Raw genomic sequence first — 23,392 nt, forward strand, 5'->3', positions numbered from 1 at the left:
ATCTGAAGGTTGTTGGCTTGATTTTTGACCGCTAACTTCTGCATGCCAAGTATCTATGGGTTACATACTGAACCCCAAGTTGTTCTCCAATGCATGCATTCACTGGAGTGTGAGTGTTATACAGAAAGCACTTAGGTGACCAAAGTGTTGTGCGAATGGGTGAATTAGATGTTTTGGATAAAGTGCATTGTGTGCTCAAGTAGAGTAGAAAAGCACTGAATGACAGTCCATTTACCATTTGCCTTCGCACCTTCTCCTTCTTTTCCCAGTTCTGAGAGATGATTTCCGTCAGACGCCCAGTGATGTGGTGGTGGCAGCAGGGGAGCCGGCTGTCATGGAGTGTATCCCTCCCAGGGGCCATCCGGAGCCCACCATTTCGTGGAAGAGAAACAACATCCGGGTCAATGATCGAGATGAAAGAATTACTGTAAGTTGGAAATAACCTTAACAAGTCTGGTTTAAGGTTAAAGTGCATTTTATTTCTAGTGGAAGTTATTACCAACCTGTCAGCTTTTTATACTTTTTGAAAATAAAATTTCGGGCAATTTTCACTCATTAATTTGTATTACTATTAATAGAGGACACTGAGCTGATAGATGTTAAAAGAAACATTTAGAATATAATTAAAACCAGACTTCCACACATATTACCCACTATGACCAAATGATGAATTGAGGCTTATTGAAGTTAGTTACCACAAACAGAGCAGTGAGTGATGCTTGTGTGACGACTGGCTTGGAGCGAGAGCCCATGTCAAGTAATTTTAAGAACTAGCCAGAGAGCCATCTGTCATAACACACACTGAAAATGACAAAGTGTCTTCTCTCTCTCTCTTCACTAACATGCCTCAATATCCTGTTTCCAACTTCTTTCCATTTGTCTTCTCTCTGTCCCCTCCTCCACCGTCGTGTTTCCTTTCACCCTTGTCCACTTATCTACTCATCTGTTCCCTTCTGTTTCATCTTCCTGCTCTTCCTTCTGTCTTTATGTCATGGTGCCCCTCGATTTCAGATCCGTGGAGGAAAGTTGATGATTTCAAACACCAGGAAAAGTGATGCTGGCATGTATGTGTGCGTTGGAACCAACATGGTTGGAGAAAAAGACAGTGATCCTGCTGAACTAGTGGTATTTGGTGAGTTGTTTTTACTGGGATTATACTGTAATCAATCAAAGGACACTCAGCTAGCAAATATTGTCTGGGAAACTAAACATGAAGTCATACAGTCAACCTAATTAGTATCATATATCCTTTTGGGAGTATGATTGTTGTAGTGGTCACACAAATGCAATGGCAAAAGATAGACTGTTAACAGAATACATTGTAGCTAATTTGCTTCCAGCTGTTAGCCAGTTGGCTTATATATTAAGCTAAATTAACAATATAATTCCACTGATCCTTTTAGAAATAATTCTTTGAATTAAGTCGCTTCAACTGTGTTAAAATGTTCACTATAAGATTCCAAAAAACAATGAAAGTATCTTCTATTTTGTGCCTGTCTGTATTTTTCTGGGGTTGGACATTCTTTCCTTGGCTGATATTGGAGGATTAGATTCATCTTTCCCACCCAGCTGCTCTTTGCTTTGCTCTCTTGACTTTTCCTGCCTCTTTTCTCTGATTCTCTGCTGTGCTCTCAGTGGAGCGGTACCACAGGCATTCTCAAAGTGTGTATCGATCCCAGGAAACGGATGGAGAATTGATATTTTCTTTTCAGTCCCTTGGATCTCCTGTTTACCACCACCCACACTGCCACAAAATTTAGCTCCTTCTGCACATTGTAGTGCAGCAGTAAACTCAAACCCTGGCATGTAATGCATAATCTATAAATGCATGGTTCCTGAAAATGTATGGCCTGACACTTTCCCAAATGTTTAATATTACTGCCATCTGCAAAATTGAAAGATAATAGCCAGTGCACATCTGCACTGGGGTTTCAGCCCATCCATTTTCTGCTGCCGAATCACAGACTGAGCAAAGTTGTCTAGACATTTTTCACCACCGCAACTTTTTATACCTCCAGCTGTGGGGAATGGTTTCACACTGATTATGATCATGGAAATACCTGCAGCTCTGAGTCTGAGTCTATTTAGTCCTACTTGATTCTCCAACATGTTACACTGTGATGATTCGACTCTGGTATTAAAAGCTTTTCTTTGCTGGGTATTGAATTTAACCTACTGCAGCAATCTACTTCCAATGCTAGAGAGGCTCTGTCAATTTTGAGATACTGCTAACAACAGCTGGTAAATATTTATTACCAGCTTGTGTGTGATTTGATCTGGGGTCATTTTTTCCTTGTTTTGTCTTAATAAAAGTTTAATCGTGCTCAGATCAAGTATTAAGAGTCATGGTGAGAGTGTCCCATTTTGAAACTGTTTTTAGTGCTAGGTTTAACAATTCCAATCCCTCAGTGGTAGTTTTTTTCCCCCCACATCATTCTGAGTAAACTGCTAGAGAGCAGCAAATGGACATCTAATTATTCTCTTTATACGGCCAGCCTCTTCCAAATATGTCCACTCATCCATTACACGGGCAGTCTTATAAAGCGCTAACAAATGTGAAAAGTCAAGCTGTAATTAATAGATATGAATTCTTATCCTCTTTCTGCACTCATACCTGTCTAATTTCAGAGAGGCCAGTGTTCACCAAACAGCCGGTGAACCAGGTGGTGTTGGCAGACGATACAGTGGACTTCTCCTGTGAGGTACACGGAGACCCGACTCCGACTGTCCGCTGGCGCAGAGAGGAGGGCGAGCTGCCTCGGGGCAGGTCCGACAACACCAGCGCAGTGCCGTTGCTGCACACTCACATATCACTACACTGAAACTCAGTCCCCACTGCCTCACTGTTACTTAGATACATCATTTGTTGCTCCAAATAGCACTTGTTGCTATCATTTCACTAATAATATAACAGCTTCCAATTAGAGAGCAACTGTTTGTCCATCCGATTTTCTTATAGTTAGGTGTGAAGAAAAGTAATTCCGATGATTTTCTGTGAGTGGAGGAAAACTGACTTGAATTTGTCCCAAAAATTCTATGAAAAAACATATTAATGAAAAGAGAAAACATTATCATTTGCTTTTTTGTATGTAACGACCGAGAAACGGAAACAAATCAAAGCTCCTGCTGAGCTTGTAATGATTGCTTTTTAAGTGCTGTGCTGCTTACAATACAAATAGAAAGTTATTACTAGAATCTAAATGTGTGAGTCCTGTGGCACAGCAGCTTGTGTTTGTAACGGATGGACAGCCATCCCAGTCATAAGCTACTTATTTGTTAATCAGTAGAGTTCAGTACCACGAGACGTGCTCAGAAAGGAGTATCATGTAATGTTTCCACCATGACACCATCACTGTGTTACTGTGAGAGCCCTACTCTCTCACACCTGTCTGCATGATCGGATGAAACTTTAATGACCTGTCAGGGGAAATGAGGTAAAATGTTCCCTTGTTGACAGCACAATTCAGGCCTGTGTCCATAGTCCTGTGCAGTAAACACAAAGCTGTATGTTTAAAAATCTGATTGGAACATTTAAACAGCCGTGTTTTTTTGAAAAAAACATGAAAACTACCAAAATGTATTGTTCTAGTAGTGACAACACTTTTACTGAACCTCACAACGTCATATTCATTCAAACCATCTTTTGAAGATTTCAGAACATGAATGTAACACTTGCGTTGACTTTTTTTCCCAGATTTGAAATCCGCAGTGAGAATAGTCTGCGTCTGACCCAGGTGCGAGCTGAAGATGAGGGCACCTACACCTGCGTGTCAGAGAACAGCGTCGGCAAAGCGGAGGCGTCGGCTACCCTGCAAGTACATGGTAAAGTACAGATGTACACAGGCACACTTATATATGAGGTATTTTAGTTTTATTGCATTCATAGTGATTCAAAGTGTAAAAGGCTATATTTAAACATTTCACATATTTATGTAAGATGTTTTTTGAAAATTAAGAAACAATCAACAACTGCTCCAAAACTGCACCGACTTATTGAAGAATCTTTCTAGAAATACGGTTTGAACACCCATGATCGCACGAGTAAACTGTTTGCACAGATGGGCAGCTTTGCTATGATGCACCACAATCTGCCCACTTGTCACCTACAGGAATGCTGTCTCATTTCATTGTTGTTCTTTTCATTCTGGTTGTTAGACGGCCAGGATTTTAAGAACATTGTTTCTACGAGGAGACGCCGCCTATTAAAACATCTGAAAAAGAGGCTGCTAGACATGAGTTGGTTATAACTCCCCCATATCATGCCATTGGTAATCCACTGTTAACTGAAGATTACAGAGAAATGAAGTGAAAAATGGATTTTAAGTTCCTTTCAAGCCTCAGCTCGTCATTCCTCTGGAGAGCGATCCGAGATCAAAAAGAATTGAAATTGCATGGGAATAAAGTCAGTCCCTTGAAGAGAGATGCTCAAATGAGAAAGCTGTCATTTGTGATGATAAAAGGGAATTTTTAGAGTTTTATTCTGTAACACTCAGTGCAGTGAGTGGGCCCTCTGGTACTCCTGAACACTCGCACACACCTTATGCTCGTATATGTATAAAAATTCAGCGGCGAACAGACAGACGGATACATTTTAAAAAACATGCAGAAATATACATCATGCACCTACCTGTGCATAATGCAGTTTTGAAATGGTGATTTCGTTTATTAAAGAAGAACAGCTATCCAAACCTACCTGGCCCTGTGTGAAAAATGAATTGCCCCCTAAACATCTCCCAAGGAATGTGCACCCTTGGCCTTTGTAGTAACTGTCAATGAGTCTTTCACTGACGAGTTCTAGTCCACTATTCTTTGCAGAATTTTTTTAATTCCTCCACATTGAGTATGAACAGCCTGTTTAAGGTCATGCCAAAGCTTTTAAGGCCAAAAATTGAAGGTTTATTTTTTGTTTTTCTGAGCCATTTAGAGGCTGGTGGTGTCTATCAGGGAGCTTCGGGGCATGAACAGATGGCCAGACATTTTCCTTCAGGGTTTTCTGGTAAAGAGCAGAATTTATGGCCGGCTAGCTTCTGAAGCAGCAAAGCAGCCCCAGACCATAACACTGCTGCCACCGTGTTTGACTGTTGGCATGATGTTCTTGTTTTGAAATCCTGTTATTTTTACATCAGATGTAATTGTTTTGGTCCACAGAATAATCATAAAGGGATTGTCAGGATATCTTTTGGCAAACTTGAATTTGGCCTTTGTGTTCTTTTCAGTCAGCTGTCTTCTGCGTCTGCGACCCAGTGTTTTGTGTATTTTAGTTTTTAGTCTTTGATCATTGTATTTTCTCAGTGTTTCCTGATTTATTTTGAGCGTCTGGTGTGTCTTTGTCAGTGTATTTAGGTTCACTTCCCCTGTGACGTCGTTAGGTTCATTTGTGTCAGCTGTTTCCTCATGTGTTTCCACTCCCACTCATCATCCCTTGTGTGTATTTAGTCTGTGTGTTTCCATTCACTCATTGTCAGGTTGTCTGTTATGCCACACAATACTTACCACAGTTTTCATAGTTTCACAGTTTTTATAGCCAGTTTCTCAGTTTAGTTATTGTACCTTTTTCACCTTAGTTTTCATGTGTGCTTCCACCATCAGCCCAAATAAAGGCTTGTTTTTGGTTCAAGTTGAGTGCAATGTTTGCTCTTGGGTCCGTTAAACAAACACATCTGCGTACCTCGCCGTGACATCAGCAGTGGTTTTCACCACAGAACTCTCCCATGGGTGGCACCTTAACAGAGGCAAGTAAGGCCTGCGGTTCATTAGATGTTGTTCTGGGTTCATTGGAGCCATTTTGGTAGGCCAGTCAGTCTTGGGAAAGTTGTTCCAGATTTCCTCCATTTGTGGATAATGCCTCTCACCATGACTCACTGGAGTCTTGAAGACTTAGAAATGACTTTGTAACCCTTTACTGACTGGTTTCTCATCTGTTCTTGAGTTTCTTCATATTATGGCGTGACATGTTGGTTTTTGAGATTTTTTAGACTACTTTGTTAGAGAAGTTCTACTAAAGTGATTTCTTGAATGATCAGGTCTGGCAGTAATCAGACCTGGGTGTGGCTAGGTAAAATAAAGTCCAAAATCCCCCAGTGTGGCTGAATTAAAACTATTCTGCAAAGAAGAGTGGGACAAAAAAAAAAAAAAAAGACTCATTGCCAGTTATTCCAAATACTTGATTGCAGTTTTTTCTGCCAGGAGTGGTACAACCTGTCATTAGGTTTAAGGAGAAGTCACTTTGTGACATAGCCTATTCATTTATGTCCTAATGTAATGGACATTTGTTTTTGGTCTGTATCTTTTGAATTATTTGAGCTACCCTAATAAGTCCTGATGTACTAAATAGAGGAGATCCTGGGCTTTCCAATGATATCTCATGTGTTTGGGTGGCTTCTTTTGGCTCCAAAGAAGGAAGGAAATCCCAAAAAAAGTTCAATGGGAAGATTTTTTTTTCCTCGGCTCTCAGGAGGATAGAATCAAATATGTTTGGATAACTTTTTTTCCATCAATAAATGAAATCATCATTTAAAAACTGAATTTTGTATTTACTCACATTATCTTTGTTTGATGATTTGAGTCACTGTCATAAGTGTCGCAGCACTGTAGCTGCAGTGGGGATCATAGGAATGCAACACAAACATAAACAAAGGAAAATATATATTCTATTAAACCACAGCTAGTTACACGGTTAAGTAGGTATGAGGTTCCAAACTTTCAAATGTTTGAACTAGTTTCACCATCCATCGTCATCTCATCATGTTATTCTTTCTCTCTTTTCTTTCTTCCACCCATTTCTGCATCACTCCATCACAGTCGGCCCATCCTGTAAGTACTCCATTTCATCCCATCTGTGTATGGTTTTGTGTGTTTGTGTGTGTGTCTGTTTGAGAGGTAATACAGTCCTACAGGTATACACTGTTTGATTGCTACGTTAGAGACCCAAACCTCTACCCTCTAGCACAGGTGCTTTTTCTGCCAATTAGGACAGCCAAATATTTAAGCTAAAAACAAAAAAACAAAAAAAAGGGTAGAGAAAAGAAGGGTAGAAGGGTTTTGAGCTCTCGTTACACTCATAGATGGAGCTTCAGTTACTAGGAAAAAAACCCACTGCAAGACTAGGAATCTCTGATTTAGAGCACAAACGCTCACCTTTTGAAAAATAGATGGTTATTGCTGATTAATCCACACAACAACAAAAAAAGTTATACGGCAAAGCAGCCCCAGACCATCACGCTACCACCGCCGTATTTGACTGTTTGTGTGACAGCCTTTTTATGAAATGCTGTGCTGTTTTTATATCAGATGTAACGGAACTCAAATCTCATCAATCCAAAGAGTATTTTTTCAGTAGTCTTGGGGATCATCAAGATGTTTTTGCCGAACATGAATTGGGTTATTGTGTTCTTTTTCGTGAGCTGTGGTTTCACCTTTGAACTCTGCCACGAATGGCACTTTAAGTGAGGCAAACTGCTTATGTCAATCACTGGGTTTGATTACTTACCAAAGTAAAAATGCCAGCTTTTGGCATAAACTAAGCAAATGGGGTTTAATGCGTACTCCATCTCTAAATGTGCCTAATGTTGGGGAATAGAGAAAAAGGGATGAAGAATGAAAAAAACCCTAAAAAAGTGTTCAGTGGAAGAAACATTGAACCACAAAATGTTATGAATTATGAGGTTCTCTACATACCTATTATTTTTATGCAATTCCATTTTTGTCCCATTTACTATGTAAGGACTGCCTGCAGGGCTGCTTCCATAACTTATTCTTGGCCTATTTAAAACTTTACCAGCCTTCCAATTTATATATTGATATTGGACAAATGGGATACAATTCTAGGCACAAACTTCACACTGGATATAAGCACAGATGAGATATAGTCCAGCTATAATAAATTATGCCCTGGAAATAATCACCTCCTCAATCATCATTTCAGAATGGAAACAGTCTCAGGAATGAAATCTGTGTACTTAAGAGGGGGTGTGATGTTTCGTAAAGGGTGAAGCAGCAGCGGCAACAGCACGGGAGTGTGTTCACTCTAGCAGACGCAGAGCTGCATCACCACGGGACTGTGACAGCTGCCTGTCACATCTACGCCCCTAGGGAGCGAGGGGTGTGTGTATGATTGTGTTGATACATGTGTGGATATCTTCAGTGTATTGCTGAAAATCATATGTCAAGCATGGGTGGGGGGAAGCAGGGGAGGTGAGATGTTTTCGTTGTAAGCACTTTGTTTAGCTTTGCTACGTGATTGAGCAACGTCCTGTATTCATATGACAGCAGTGGAACACACACTGTGAGTGGGAGCGCAGTGTGTGGGGAACAGCTGACGCTTGTTTGCTTCATCTTGTTCATGAGGATATTCCACTGATGATGTTTACTACCTCAACTGAAAAAAGGCTTTTTCCTGCATTAAAATCACACTTGCTACCTGCTCATTCACCATACTGATCTCCACACCCTTTCACCAACTTGCTGTTTCGATACTTTCAATACTGTCTGGCCAGGGGGCGGGCCTGTTGTTTCAAAACATTAGAAAGCTGCATGAAAGACACTGACCATTTTCAAATCTTTCTAATTCAATGCTGACGGAATAAAGTTTGACAGTTTCCATCACTAATGAATAGATAGAATCACTTTATCCACAGTATAGATGATCTTCATTTCCTGCTTTTTAAAAGCATTTTAAGTTTTACTGTTTTCGACCCTTCGTTGATGGTACTCCTTGTTGTGCTGCAGGCTGGGAAGTGAACAAGGACTACCATCACCTACTACTACTACTACCACCTTCTGTCCCAAACAGTGGGATTGGAGAGTCACCCAAATCTATTGTTTGTCACACATTACTTGAAATCTGAAATATTAGCAGTGCAACCAACACCACAAGTAGAATCAAGTTGTGTGGAAAAACCTTGCTGATTGTAGAGTTATTTTATCAGGGATGGCAGAAGGACTGATTCTATATATTCCCACTAAAGAAATAGATCCGAATAGATTATCAGTCCAGTAATATCTGTATTTATAGTTCCTCCATATCATGAAATTCAAGGAAGACTAAACCTTTTGGAAATTTTTCATTAATATTTTGAATCCGGTTGTGGCAGATGGCCCCGCCCCTCCCTGAGCCTGGTTCTGCCGGAGGTTTCTTCTGTTAAAAGGGAGTTTTTCCTTCCCACTGTCGCCAAAGTGCTTGCTCATAGGGGGTCATGTGATTGTTGGGTTTTTCTCTGTATGTATTGTTGTAGGGTTTACCTTACAATATAAAGTGCCTTGTGATTTGGAGCTGTACAAATAAAATTATATAAATAAATAAAAAGCTACAAATCCGAGCACGTTTGACTATTGGAGGAGCTGTGTGGGTTTGGAGGACATCAGCACATATGCTGATCACTTGCAGGAAACTTTTATAATGTCCGCTCCGTCCAATTAAATGCCCTTTATCTTATGGCATCATCTTATTGTTTTGTGAAGATTTGGCAAACTTATAAGAAAATTGCTAAATTTTCTAGACCTCCAGGGTTCCCATGTGAACCTTCATTAAACTCAACTTAAAGAATAAAGTTAAAACAAGTCAAATACCTCAAATAAAACATTATTTCTGATCTGTAAGAGAATATTTACAACCATCCACAAACATTCAATGACACCAAGCAATTTACATGTAGACTAGACTTTCCTCCTTGAGTGTTGCATTTCTTTGCATAAAAGCTGCGGAAAGCTAAGCTACAGCCTGATGTCTATTTTTACTTCCCTCTTGGCATATTAGCTTTGTTATCTGTTCTACGGTTCTGGCAGTATACGCAGCATACAAAAGACATCTGCAAGATCCTTTGAGTTCCTATCTCAAGTGTTGCATTCTGTATTTAGAAATTTCCCAATGTACCTCCCAGACACCGATAGCAACAGTTAGCGGTATGCGGTGCTTAATGTGTGCTGGCTCTGTATTTCATAAAATTAGTAAATGAACATAACGTGGTATTTTAGAAGTCGAGTCAGTTTAAGGCACAGCAAAAACTAACTTACCAAAAAAAACCTGCATCTCTGAAAGTTAAATTATTATAAGAGTGACATGCAGGCATTGTTCCCTCATGTTTTTCATCTATATTTCAGCTGCTCTGTTACAATCCATACTCCCATTTCAATCCCATTTGAGGATGCTAATGTATCTCCCTGCCCTAAATCTAAGGCTCAGTGTCATGCCGGGTGCACCCATTATTGCTAATTATTTATTACAGCTTCAGGCAATGTGCCGGCTTGCCTCCTCAAATCAAACACTGTTATTCTCTAGACAGGGCTGTGTAGTGGGCCAAAAACAGCATTTTAATAGCTCGAATATTCCTAGCTGTCACCGTATTTGGGTCAAAGTTATGGCGTTGTGTCAGGCGTGAGGAGAAAACGTTCAGGTGTTGACATGTTTTTGTTAAATACCCTGCTGAGAAGTGCAGTAGCATATTTTTCTATGTATTTTCATTACGTGTATGTGCACAAGCGTGGCTATGAATTACATAAGAAGTGAGCATTACACAGTGTTTCTTTAATATTTCAGGCCTTGCATCAGCTGTGACAGGAGGCCTGTCCTTGAGGTAACTGGAGAGTGGAGGCAGATGGTCCCATATCACTTGCCTACAAAAACCAGGGGTGTATGTTTGGGCATTAACCTTTAGGGTTAGCAAAGGGCTGGAAGTTTGGTCCCAGGACATGACCCTGACTTGCTCGACCAAGACCCCCTGTTAGCTGTAATTTATCCCGCAGTTGACACACGGATGTCCTCCTGCTGTGCGGAGGGGCCCGTGGTGGAAGCAGTTTAAAAAGTGCATAAGTTGTATACAAGGCATGAAATTAAGCTTGCACATGCACATCTGAGGCAAGTGATTAGGGGGAGCAGGCGGGTCAGTGGGAGAGATTGGGAACGTTTCAGCTCTTCACACTCTGCTGCCATTTATTTTTGTTTCTGGTGCTTTCTCCTCATCTGAGATAATTAATGTCTGGAAGCATTTCTCAAAGAATATGTTGGGTTGTGTTTGAACACAGGAGCTGACTTAAAAAAGCAGCGTTTGTGAGTCACAGCAATGTAACGAAACCAAGCTTTTTCCTCCCCCAGAACATCAGTCAGTGGAAGAAAATTTGAGGAAAAGACGTTATTTTATATTTACTTCCATATTCTAAGGAGGGCATATGTAGGGGATTAGGAGTTTCTTTATTCTGGATTTTTTCCTTTCATGGAGAAACAGTAGATGGACATTAGTTATTTATTCTGTCTTTCACTGTGACTGTTAAGTGTTTTTTACTGCTACTTTCTTCTCCGTTGCATAGGCTCTCCTCCTCCCCATCTTTCTCCTTCTTTGTGTTTCTCTCAAAGCTAATAGAGAGTCAGAATTAAAGTGAAGCAGGAGATCAGGTGGGAAGATGAGAAATCAATTAGGCCCAGTGCATCATTATGCATTCACACCCCCCTCTGTGGAGGAAGGACTGTCATTTTGCTACAGAATCAATAGAAATCAAAGATGCGTGTGTCTTTGTGGATGAACGTGCACACACACAGTGGCATGGTGTAGCAATGAGAAAGCGAGACAGCTTACCATTTATTTGCAGTCCCTTATCCCCCTTGCCCTCCATCTGTGTTCAAAGATGTCTGATGCTCGGAATCAGAATGCTGACCCACAAACCTGGATTCAGGCTCCTGTGGGGTCTGGGCTGACCTTTTTGATGGGCTGTTTGCTATAGTGTGGGATAAACAGTCAAGACCTCTAGATTAGGCAATAACCATCAATTTATTAAACACAAAAAGCCAAACAAATCAAGGTCTGTTATGGCCTTGATGGTCAGTTTAATTAGTCCAGAAGTAATAATATTTTATAATTCTTTAATAATAATAATAAAAATAAGACATTTTATTTATAGGTGCCTTTAAAGACCCTCGAGGTACAACAAAATAAAAACACAAGGTAAATAAAAAATTAAAACAAGTATGAAAGTATAAAAGCTAAACAAGGTAAAATAGAGTAAGGTGGAGTCGTGATGAAGTGTATGCAATTCTAAATAGATGGGTTTTAAGACGCAATTCAAAAGTAGAGAGAGAGTTTGTAGTCCGGAGATCTGGTGGAAGTACATCCGAAGCCTCGGGGCAGAACAACTAAAGGCTCTGAGTGTCATGGTAGTCAGGCCAGCAGGTGGAGCAGACAGAAGGGAAGCTGGAGAAGAGCGGAGTGTACGAGGGGGTGAGTACATATGAAGAAGATCAGATAAATATGGAGGAGCGAGGTTATGAAGCGCTTTGAAAGTAAGAAGCAGGATCTTGAAATTGACATGGAGGTGAATTAGAAGCCAATGGTGTTAGATGTTCAGTAGATCTAATTCTGGATATAATACGAGCAGCTGTATTTTGAACTAACTGCAGTTTATGGAGAGATTTATGAGATACACCATAGAGAAGAGAGTTACAGTTATCTAAACGAGATGTGATAAGACCATTGACAAGTATGGCAGTACTGTTTGAATATTACGAAGATGGAAAAAAGAAAACTGATATGTGATATTACTTATATGTGCTGTGAAGGAAAGAGTGCTTCGAGGATGACACCAAGACTCTTAACCTGAGGGGAAGGTGTGACAACAGAGTTATCAATGGATAATAAAAGGCTTCTTGTTGGAGCTTTAGTCAGTTTTGATTTGGTGCCTATTAGAATAAATTCTGTTTTATTGCCATTATGTTTAAGAAAGTTGTGAGTAAAACAAACCTTGATGTCACTTAAACAATCAGAAATGGATGCAGGTGGGAGAGTAGCTGTGGGTTTGGAAGATAAGTAGAGCAAGGTGTTGTCTGCATAGCAATGAAATGGGATGTTATAATTCTTGAAGATATTACCTAGGGGTAGGAGATAGACAATAAAAAGTAAAGGATCCAGGACAGAGCCTTGGGGTACACCAGAGTTAACTCATAGGCCACGGACAGTGGCCTGTGAGTAATTGAACAAACTGTGAACGCCCAGAGAGATATGAGGTAAGCCAGACAAGTGCTGTATCATTGATGCCAGTCGATGTTAATCTATGAAGAAGGATGGTGTGGGAGATAGTATCGAATTAGAATGCCAATTAGTCAGGAGAGAGTGCGGAAAGGTGAAGACATTCAGAAAGAGCAAGCTGCAGGAGACTGTCAGCATATATAAAGGAATTAAAAGAGGCAGCACAAAAAGGGCACGTTTCAATCAGGCTAAATTTGTCACCACATACCACTGGATGAATCCAAGAAAAATACGACACTTTATTCTATGTTACTATGCATTGCATTTAATCGCCTGTCAATTACATCAAGTCCTAACCACTAAGGCAGTGCGTATGGTATTGTTATAATATTGAGTTGATGCTCAGAACAAGCATAAAGTTATAAAGTTATGTTTAGTATGATTTGTTTGATCACACAGGGCTGCCCTGCCACTTAGCCGTGTTTGATAGATGATGTTAGCTACAGTAGCTATGTTTAGCTGATTCATCAAAGGTTTAGTTAATATTACGTGAGCTAATGTGGCTAATTTGTCCAGCTGTTTCTTTGGTTTAAAATCAATTCATTTTAAAATCAATGTTTTAATTTAACAAAAAACTTTAATGTATTATCTCAGCCAGAACTATGATTTCTGCCTGAGTCATGTCAAGTAGATTTTCAGTGGTGGTAAAGCTTCCCATGAGCCCACCATATTTCATGATGACATCAAACTGCAGAGAAATGACATGGTGGGTTTAATGTCATTTCTCTACTGTCTTTGTTTACTGTCACTGTCTCTAAAATGTTTTATTCTCTTGTGCCTTGACTGTTTGAAATCTGTCATAGAATCAGGCCTTAGTGTTTATTGATGATTTGACTGTTGATAGAAATTCATGCAATGAATTTTGAAGTGTATAGTGCAAATTGAGTTTCTCAAGGTAAAGAAATGGGATGTTCTTCAACAGCCAAATCAGTCGCCTGATCTCAACCCAACAGAGCATGCTTTTGCATTATTAAATACAAAACCGAAAGATCCACAAACAAGCAACAAGCAGGTGGCTACAGTAAAGGCCACTCAAGGCTCAAGACAGGAAACACAACATTTGGTGAAGTCAGTGGGTTCTAGACTTCAGGCATGCATTGGCTGCAGGCATTTTTCATCCATGTACTGAAAAGGTGTATTTACATTTAAATGTATGTTTATGAAAATGGGGGGCTGTGTGTAAAAGTTGTTGTAATTCTTAAGCAGTTCATGCAAAACTTTTATTAAATGTCTTGAATAACTTTTGTGAATTAATGTTATGAATTCATTTTTTCAATGTCTGTACTTCAATCACATATTGATAAAATAATGGCACATAATAACTGGATTTCAACAATTTTTTTTTCTGAATTATGTTTGCAGTACCCCCTCAGATTGTGGTTCGACCGCGGGACCAGATCACAACTCCAGGTCGTACCGTAACCTTCCTCTGTGGCACCAAAGGAAACCCTCCGCCAGCTGTCTTCTGGCAAAAAGAAGGCAGCCAGGTGGGAAACGTTCCATGATTTTGTTTACAGTAGTTATGAAACATACTCTGAGTTTTATAACTTTATTATAAAGATTTAACAGGCTTGTTTATGTACAGTTTGTGTACTTGTTTATGTAAAGTCAAAACATCAGGTGTTTTCCACATTTCAGTGCCAATATGGCCCCCAAACATCACAAAGCCTTTAATTACCAAGTCACATACAGACCTCTACTTTTACATTTTTAACTCCAAGGGATTTGGTGCTAACAGTATTATGTGCAATTTTTAAACCTTTTTCTTTCAAGAAAAGTTGATTTTAAGCTATCTGAAAAAGTCGCTGCACAGTAACATTAGCATAAAATAAAGAAAAACCTACAGGTGAGTTGCATCATAACAAGCAAGGCTCTGGTAAAGGGGGGAAACAGTAAACTCTCGTATTGTAATGTGCTATAGATACATTACTTTTTCCTATATTTATTTTACCCAATTTAAAGTAAATCTCAATCTAACGTTACGCAACTTTTACATTTTTTAAATTTAAAAGAACAACTGATGAGATTTAAAAATGTGCTTTAAATGAGCCTTTATAGGATTTTAATCACCGACTTTGTTTGCATGCCACTTTGCTACATGTGCTTGGAGAGAGACAACATTTCCCTTCCTTGTCATGGTCTCTGCTTTTATCATCCTTTGCTGTGTGCTGTAGTTTACTGCCAGAGTGACTCTCTCTCTCTCTCTCTCTCCCCCTCTCGCTCTCTCTCTCTCTCTCTCACACACACACACACACACACACACACACACACACACACATACTTTCCCATCATCCACACAGTGTATTATTTACCAAAGACCTGCACGTTTTCAGATGTGTTGAGACGTGTATGTGTTTGTGTGAGAGAGTCACCCTGTGATAAGCATTGCAGCCTGTTGGAATGCACTGAAAGGCCTGATGAGACTGCGTGGGTGCCTGTAGCTTGGCTTCCAGGTACAGATTAGGGGAACAGGGGGTGGCAGGGTAGGCTTGAGAATGTGTGGGAGAGGAAGAACGAGTGTGGAGGAGAGAGATAAAGCAGAGAAAGCATGGAAGACGAGGAGAAAGAAGAGAAGAAGAATGTGGGTAGCTTGTTTGAAATTTTGGCCCTGCATTCAGTGAAATGCTGAGATTTTACTGGGTTTACACAGTGATATATGACAAAGAAAAGTAGAAGTGAAGGGCAGTGTTTCTCATTTATTATTGCACAATAACACAGGCTAAGTGTCGAAGGCTCATTGTGAATCAACCTGTTCTCACTCTTAAGTCATTATATACTATCACATGGGCACGGGCTACCTTGTATTGCTTATATATACTTTTTTTAACTGATCACCTGAGAAAGATACCATGTGATCACAGGAAGATGTCCTTTTTGTAAAAGAATGCATTTTAACTCTAGGGATAATCTTTTTCTAAACCTAATGAAGTACTTTTGGCACCCAAATTTAATCAAACATGACAAAAGTACTTATTATATTGTATCTCATATTTGATATTTGATACTTATCAAACTCATTATTTGGCAGTATGGCTTGGTTCTGAGACCTCCGGACCTTTCTTGACCTTTTGTCACATTTTCATGAGAAATGAGGAGCATGGGAGCTTTTCCCCCCTCCCACCCTGTTTGTCAGAGGCAGCTCAAAATGTATGCATCCAACCTTACTGCACAAGAAGGTGAATTCTGATTTTTTATGCCCTCTATCATATTTTTGAGTCATCGGCTAATTTGCAGAGCTTGATTTTTTCACCTGCCTGAGCAGAAAAAAGCAGAATGTTGTATAACTAGCAGCATGGTGGTTAGCACTGTTGTGTCACAGCAAGAAGGTCTTGGGTTCAATTCCACCAGCAGGCCAGGGTCTTTCTTTGTGGAGTTTGCATATTCTCCCTGTGTTTGCGTGGGTTCTTTCTGGGTACTCTGGCTTCCTCCCACAGTCCAAAGACATGCATTTAGTGGGGAAAGGTTAATTGGAAACTCTAAATTGCCCATAGGTGTAAATGAGGGTATGAATGTGAGTGCAAATTGTTGTCTGTTTCTATGTGTTAGCCCTGCAACAGACTGTGTTAGACCTGTCCAGGGTAAATCCTGCCTCTCCCCTAAGACTCCGGCACAAGGCTCTGAATGCCTTTCAAACATCTCAGCTTGACTTTCACTCATTTTCAGTCCAGTCCTCGAGTATTTTCAGAGAACTCTTTGTATGTTAAGCCAGTTAACGCTGACATATGAATCATAAAAATGGCACATAATGCATGAGATGAAGCAGTTTTGTGTCCATGCAAAACAGGCAACTTGGAAAAGATCCTATTTAAATTGTGTCTTTAAGACACTTCGCATAAAATAGTTGAATGGTTGCTTGATAGTTTCACAACTTGCCATTTTAATGTTGGCCCTGTTTCAGCCCACGTAAAATAATAAAACAACTCCTGTGTTTTCTTCTCCAGATCTTGCTGTTCCCCGTCCAGGAGCCGTCACAGTCAGGACGATTCACAGTGTCACTGAGTGGTGAGCTGACCATCAGTGATGTCCAAGTTGAAGACTCTGGCTATTACATCTGCCAGGCCATCAGCGTGGCTGGAAGCATCCTGACCAAAGCCCTGCTCGAGGTAGAAAGCGGTGAGTATAGAAATATGAAATCATAGCTTACAATATAAACAAATTAAACTTAATGGTAATAACATTAAAACGACAGCTACATTACATATGGAGAAAAACTAGACTATCTCATTCCTTTCATATAGATTCAATTTCCGTTTTCTGTTCAAAATCAGTTTTTAGATACTCAAGATCTAAATTCAGTTAAAATGACATCATAACAATCACTGTACTACAAAGTAATATAATTACAAAACCTATATGATTTCCAAGAAAATGTAGCTGTGAGAGGACACTACTGAATGAAAAAGTAGCAGAAATTCACATATGGTAACTGTGGACATATCAGTGACACTTGTGCATCCAGTTTTACTCAATACATTAAGAACTCTGAAAAAAAGTGCTGAAGTTAACAATGTGTCATGTTCAACGTTGTCTTGTTACATTGTTTTCAGATTCAGATTTGATTGATCATTCTTCACGACCATGCCCCACATGTGCACCAGTAGACGTACGGAAAAGCTGTCATCCATCTTAAATTAAACATCCTTTTTCCCAAATAAACAAACAGCAGGAGCCCTATCTGATGTAATCAAAAGGGACATATGATGATAGTTCTATGCAAATAACCTTGCTGCAACATATGCTCTCCTCGCTGCATCCTTTCCAGTGTGGCAGTAAACAGGGCTTTTGTTCAGCTCCATCTAGACTAACTCCTGTTCACATTTTCAGTTTAGCTTCAGTTAGCTGATGATATCAGAGCTTTCAACGGCTCAGAATACAAATGAGGGTATACAATGTGACTGTGGGCCAGTGGTAAATAGTAAGGTTCTATTTTGGGGTATCATGTTGTGGGTTTGTGTTAAACTTGTTCCACTTCTATTTATAAATGTGCAGGAATTTACTTGACTTATCTAAACTGATCATAACTCAGTTGCTGGTTGGCAACATGTGTGCCATTCTGTTTACATTTGAGCTTGAGCCTACAGCCGTGCAGCTGTGGAGCACACCCATATATGACTATGACTTTCTCTGAGATCACCGTCTATGGCTGCAACACAGATATAATGACAGTGTGATCATTTGCAGGTGACGGACCCACATGCAAACTCCCAAGGCAGACTGAATATTTTTATATATATATTTTTGTTAAGGTCAGATGCCAAGGACAAAATTCACAAAGGAAACCAAACAAGTCCAGACGCCCCAAGAATAACTGAGAAAGCATGAGAGAGATTATGCAAAGTGAGACAGGACTATTTATACGCACACTGGGGCCAGTCAGGGGGAGTGGATGCAGCTGGGAAAAACATAACATGAGTGTAGTCTGGATAACAATAGTAGTGGGGAAGCACAGGAACACAAACGGAAATGAAAATTAAATTCGACAAGCACAGTTGTCAACTTGTCAAACTAAAATTTAACAAGAACTAAAGGCTCCAAATACTAAGATCTAAATCTGATAAACAAAAATTCTAAAGAGATACAAGAACCTAAACGTTAATAATAAATTCCATAAATACTCAACTGGAAGTGAAAGAAGGAAACGCTCAGCCTGATATAATAATGATGATAATTATTACAAACCACACAGGCAAGGAGGACTTAAAAATAACACAGTCCAAAACAAAACCCACAAATCAATGGAAAATTCAACTCAAACTATTGATAAAAATGTGAGCTCATTTTTATCTCCTCTTCCTGTAAGCTTCTTCCCCTTCACCGCACCTTTGACAATAAAACATTCCTTCTGTTATCTCTCGTTTTGAGACGATAGATCAGTGAAGCTGTTCAGCACACGCGTCTTCATTTCAAAGAGTCAAAAGGGTGTGAGAATCAATTTGCCTGCATGCATAGCCACACATCCACATGCCCAAAAGTGTCCTTGTAGATGAGGGAGATTTGATAGGAGTCTAATAATCTAAGATAACCTAATCTAATGACTTTTTAGCTTTCATTGCTGGATGAGATGGAGATATAAAGTACATTGCTTGTCAGTATTTTGTCTTGAACAAACCAACCCATGAAATATTTAACAGATAAATTATGCAATTAAAAATTCTTTAAATAACATCTATACTTTAACTTGTTTAAAGTTATTGAAAATACTTTACGTTGCATGGTTACCTAAAGACTTTTAAAATCCAATATAAAAATTCATTTAATCACTACTCAGTGCGATGCAGCGGTCCATGACTGACAGGAGGTCACTCTAGCCACACATTCCTGCCTGAGACAAATCTGTGCCATTGATTTGCATGTTGAAGTGGAGCAGCAGCAGAGGAAGGTAACCTGAGAGCCTTTGGCAGTAAATGTTCTCTTATAGTGATACTTTACATTCCACATGAGAGAAAATGTGGTTTCATGGGTCAGTATGAAAATCTGTAACCCCGAGATTACACACACTTGACTTTAGTGTGTTTTTCTCTGTGATTTGGGTTCCATGTAAAACAATATCTGCTTTCAGAAACCAAAGTAGACCTCACTTAGAGGGAAATATCACCTATGGCTGGCACTGTAATATAAACAAAGACAAACCCTGTTGATGAGACATTTTCTTCTGGTCGAAGGTCACCTTTAAATGACAATATTTGATGTTACATTTATTTTGAAAGAATTCATATCAAATAAAAGACAAAATGTATTGTTCATTATTGAGAATCATAATTCTGTGTTAGCCTGTGACAATGTCATGCACATTCACTATTCCAAACTTTTTCTCTTTGCAAAAAGCTTATCAGATTATCATGTTGGCATAGGGTGTCAAGTTTCAACTTAAGCATTTTTGATGCTGCTATAATATTGTGTTTTTTGGTGCAAGAAGTGAAGCTAGGTTAATATATTAATAAATTGCATTGATAGACTGTTGGTCTGATGAAATGCCCACTGATTAGTGGTTATAATTAAGTATCAGGTGAAAATGTGGAATTGAACGCACAAATGCCACAAACATGGTCACGAGGTTCAGTTCTACAGCTGGCTTTATCAGCTTTCACCTGTCAGTCAAGCAACTGTGTCCTCAATTTGAAATCATAATTAAATTAAGTGTTTAATTTTTAAAAATTCCATACAGACCTATAAACATACTTTTTGTTATGTTAAATTGGGCATTTTACCGAGGGAGAAAAATCTTAGATGTCATTATATATAAAATGATTTTGAGATTTGGGTCCTTTCGAATACTTTCGATGATCTTTTGATCATTTGCATTTATGCTAGATCAAATGTAGTGGTGCAAACACTTCCACACAGTGAAGTAATCACCTTTGGTTCAAATCCCATCCTCATGTGAATGTTCTATGTTCCTACAGCACCTTCAGACCGGGTCCCTCCCATAATCCGCCAAGGACCAGCCAATCACACATTAGCTCCTGGATCCATGGCTCAGTTACACTGTCACATCATGGGCAACCCCATGCCCAGCATACAATGGGAAAAAGATGGCCAAAGGATCCTGGGAAATGATGGTCGAATCAGCTTGATGGAAAACGGAACTTTTCAGATCACCAACCTCCAGGTACTGGAATAAAAGACTTATACTCTTACATTCATTTGCTGTTTAATAACAATGCAAATATAGTGCATTTCATTTTTTTTCAATCCCATGTTAAGGAAGCCTTTTGCTTTTTAAACTAACAGCTTTTCTATGATTACATTCAGCAGTGTGTATTTTATAGTCCCTCCAATCCCACCACACTCATTAAAATGTATCCACTGTCTGCATGTATCAGTATTTGAACATCAAACATGATGCAGTTTACAGAAGATAAACCTAATCCGAGAGATAAAACAACAGCTTTAATTCCAGGAAACTGTGAAGCATTTAAACAGAGGACAATTTTACAGTTGACTCAGACGATGAGTTTTTATGAGCGGAGGAGAGGTGGGGAACATTGAGGTGTGATCAACATGACAATGAGCGTGTGAGGCCATTAGCGGTCGTTAGCGCCGTCTTACTCCATGCTAATGAAATCTATTCTGCCCAGAATTCCCTCCTGGGTACGAAGCAGCACCTGAGGTCACCGCAGCCTCGAAGAGACTCGAGGAGGCGTGCGCATTAATTGATTGTGGGTTCTCAATGATTAACGATCGCTGAGACTTGTAATTAAATCCTCAATGCATCAGCACAAGTGAGGACTGGATAAATAAAAGAGAGGGCTAGAAACTGAGAAACACAAGGGTGAGGGAGAGGATAGAAGCAGAAATAGCTGAGACTCAGAGGCCTAAAGTACATTTTAAGATGCATTCGTGTCATAGTGGAATAAAAGGCAATGTCTTGACAGCTGAGAGCACCATCTTGGAAGTGCTCAGCCTTTGGAACTCATTTGAAGCTGTCAGACAGCATGTTGAAGTTTCCATCAGACTTCAATTCGTTTTGATCTGGAACATCAGAACCAATGGTATTTATGGCCTAAGACTGCGAGAACAAGATCACAGAATTATACATAAAATTGATTCATTTTGAAATGTTGTTCCATACACTTAAGAAGATGCCTTCTCAGTGATGTCATACATTTTTTGGTGGAGTCCATCACTAACACAAGGAATCAAGACCCAGAGTCATGTCAAAATCCACCCTCTGTGTTGCTGTACAAGTGGTTTAAGCTGTAATGACAGTAGAAAAAATCCCGAAATTCAGTCATCCAAGCAGCTCTCCTGCTTTGAACTAACATCCTGTCATTTAGTAGACAGGCTTGTCATCTTATAATATTAATCTGTAGAGTCTTTACCTGTAGAGTCTATAAAGTGCATTGAAAAGACAGTTGTTTCGATTTGATTCTGTTAGCATGACAGCATGCGAATATTTAGCCTAGCTATCACTAAACAGGATGTAGATCTGATATATAATATGTTTTATAGGTCTTTGGTAACGAACTAAAGGGCTGGGTAAATGTTTGACCCAGTAATGGTTAAGTAATCCTAACCTCTAACGCTAATCCAGGATTTTTGCTCATGAAAGTTGCCAGATGTCTTGACATTTCGGCAACAAATACAAAGACAAAATAATCATTTTGACATTGAAATTTGGATTGTAAAAAAACATGTTTTGTATTGGACACTAAGATTTTAGTAGCAAATCATTCAGTAGGTGCCCACCCACACCCACACAGGAACCACCGACATGAGTTTTTGACATGCTTTGAGCCATGCTCCCGCTCAGAGTCTCAGAAAAACCCAATAACTTTTCATTCTGTTCTGTTCAGATGCTGCCTAATAATGTGTTTAAAAGATACCATTGTAACAGGAAGTAATGCTATTTGCTACATCATAGTTTCAATGCTACATTGAAAATCCATCAGCTATAAAGATATTTCACTCATTGCCACAAATGTCAACACATTTTATAAACATAGTCCAGTTCCATTAAATGTCCCATAAATGAAATGCAGTCGTTTTGAAAGGAACCTGTTACTGATGATGATGATGATGATCAAAAAGATCATCAGAACAGGGGACAAATCAGCTCTGGGTGCTGCAGCACCTGCCACTATATATCTCAGGGGACTCAGCCTTAAGTCTTCTCAAGTAGGCTAACCAAGCGACACACACTGTGGTTAAACATCCATTTGACCCATGGCATAGGATTATAAGAGATTCAATTCAAATAAAGTCTTTTAGATAATCCCCAAAGTTTGATTCTGTTCATCTGGACATAGCATTTTCAGTAGGAGAAATGTTTCGTCACTCTTCCAAGTGACTTCTGCAGTCTCAGCTGACTGCAGGTTTCCCCAACCTTATAAACAGTACATTTGCACAATGACTGAAACCAGCACCACGGAAGGAACAATGGGCTGGGAGGTCAGTTCCTTGATTATTAATATGCAAATTCTCATGACCATAGAAGTCACCTGGATGAATGACAAAGCAATGAAAAGAAGTTGCTAAGAAACAGATTTCCTTTTTCTTAATAATATATATTAAAATAAGTAAGTAAAACCTGGATAACACTGAAAAGGCAAATGTTTACAATGCTTTTTCAGTGATTGATTTTTTTGTCATCTACACTGACAATTGTTAAATCTGGAGTAGTTTTAAAGTCTCATAATGCTCATTTTAAGCAAACTCTTCTATGAATTAGCTCTAAAGTCTAAACACGTTAAGTACGAAAAAAACCATAACCTTCCAAGATGGGCAAACAATGAAATCAGACATTTAACGCAGTATAATCAGTATAAATAAGTCAATTTCATCTGTGCCCCTGGAGTAGGACAGATGGTCTGTTTGTTCCTTGTACCCTGGCAATGAGGACATGCCATTATCCTGGGATCTCTGCCAGACACACTCTATCG

General features: G+C 39.4%; 1 protein-coding gene across 5 annotated transcripts in view; it reads left to right on the forward strand.

Annotated features, from left to right (window-relative positions):
* robo3 (roundabout, axon guidance receptor, homolog 3 (Drosophila)) overlaps positions 1-23,392 on the forward strand; it is a 155,806-nt gene that overhangs the window by 109,490 nt on the left and 22,924 nt on the right. For 3 of the 5 annotated variants that reach the window (XM_019364085.2, XM_019364086.2, XM_013274187.3), the window contains exons 3-10: positions 270-427; positions 1,012-1,132; positions 2,629-2,767; positions 3,695-3,822; positions 6,802-6,813; positions 14,373-14,497; positions 16,952-17,123; positions 20,414-20,619. In XM_019364085.2, the coding sequence (XP_019219630.1) occupies positions 270-427; positions 1,012-1,132; positions 2,629-2,767; positions 3,695-3,822; positions 6,802-6,813; positions 14,373-14,497; positions 16,952-17,123; positions 20,414-20,619 (1,061 nt within the window). The remainder of the gene's footprint in view (positions 1-269; positions 428-1,011; positions 1,133-2,628; positions 2,768-3,694; positions 3,823-6,801; positions 6,814-14,372; positions 14,498-16,951; positions 17,124-20,413; positions 20,620-23,392) is intronic. The other 2 variants (XM_005454563.4, XM_013274186.2) reach the window with 1 other exon arrangement.

Source organism: Oreochromis niloticus, linkage group LG10, assembly GCF_001858045.2.
Source record: "Oreochromis niloticus isolate F11D_XX linkage group LG10, O_niloticus_UMD_NMBU, whole genome shotgun sequence".
NCBI lineage: Eukaryota > Metazoa > Chordata > Actinopteri > Cichliformes > Cichlidae > Oreochromis > Oreochromis niloticus.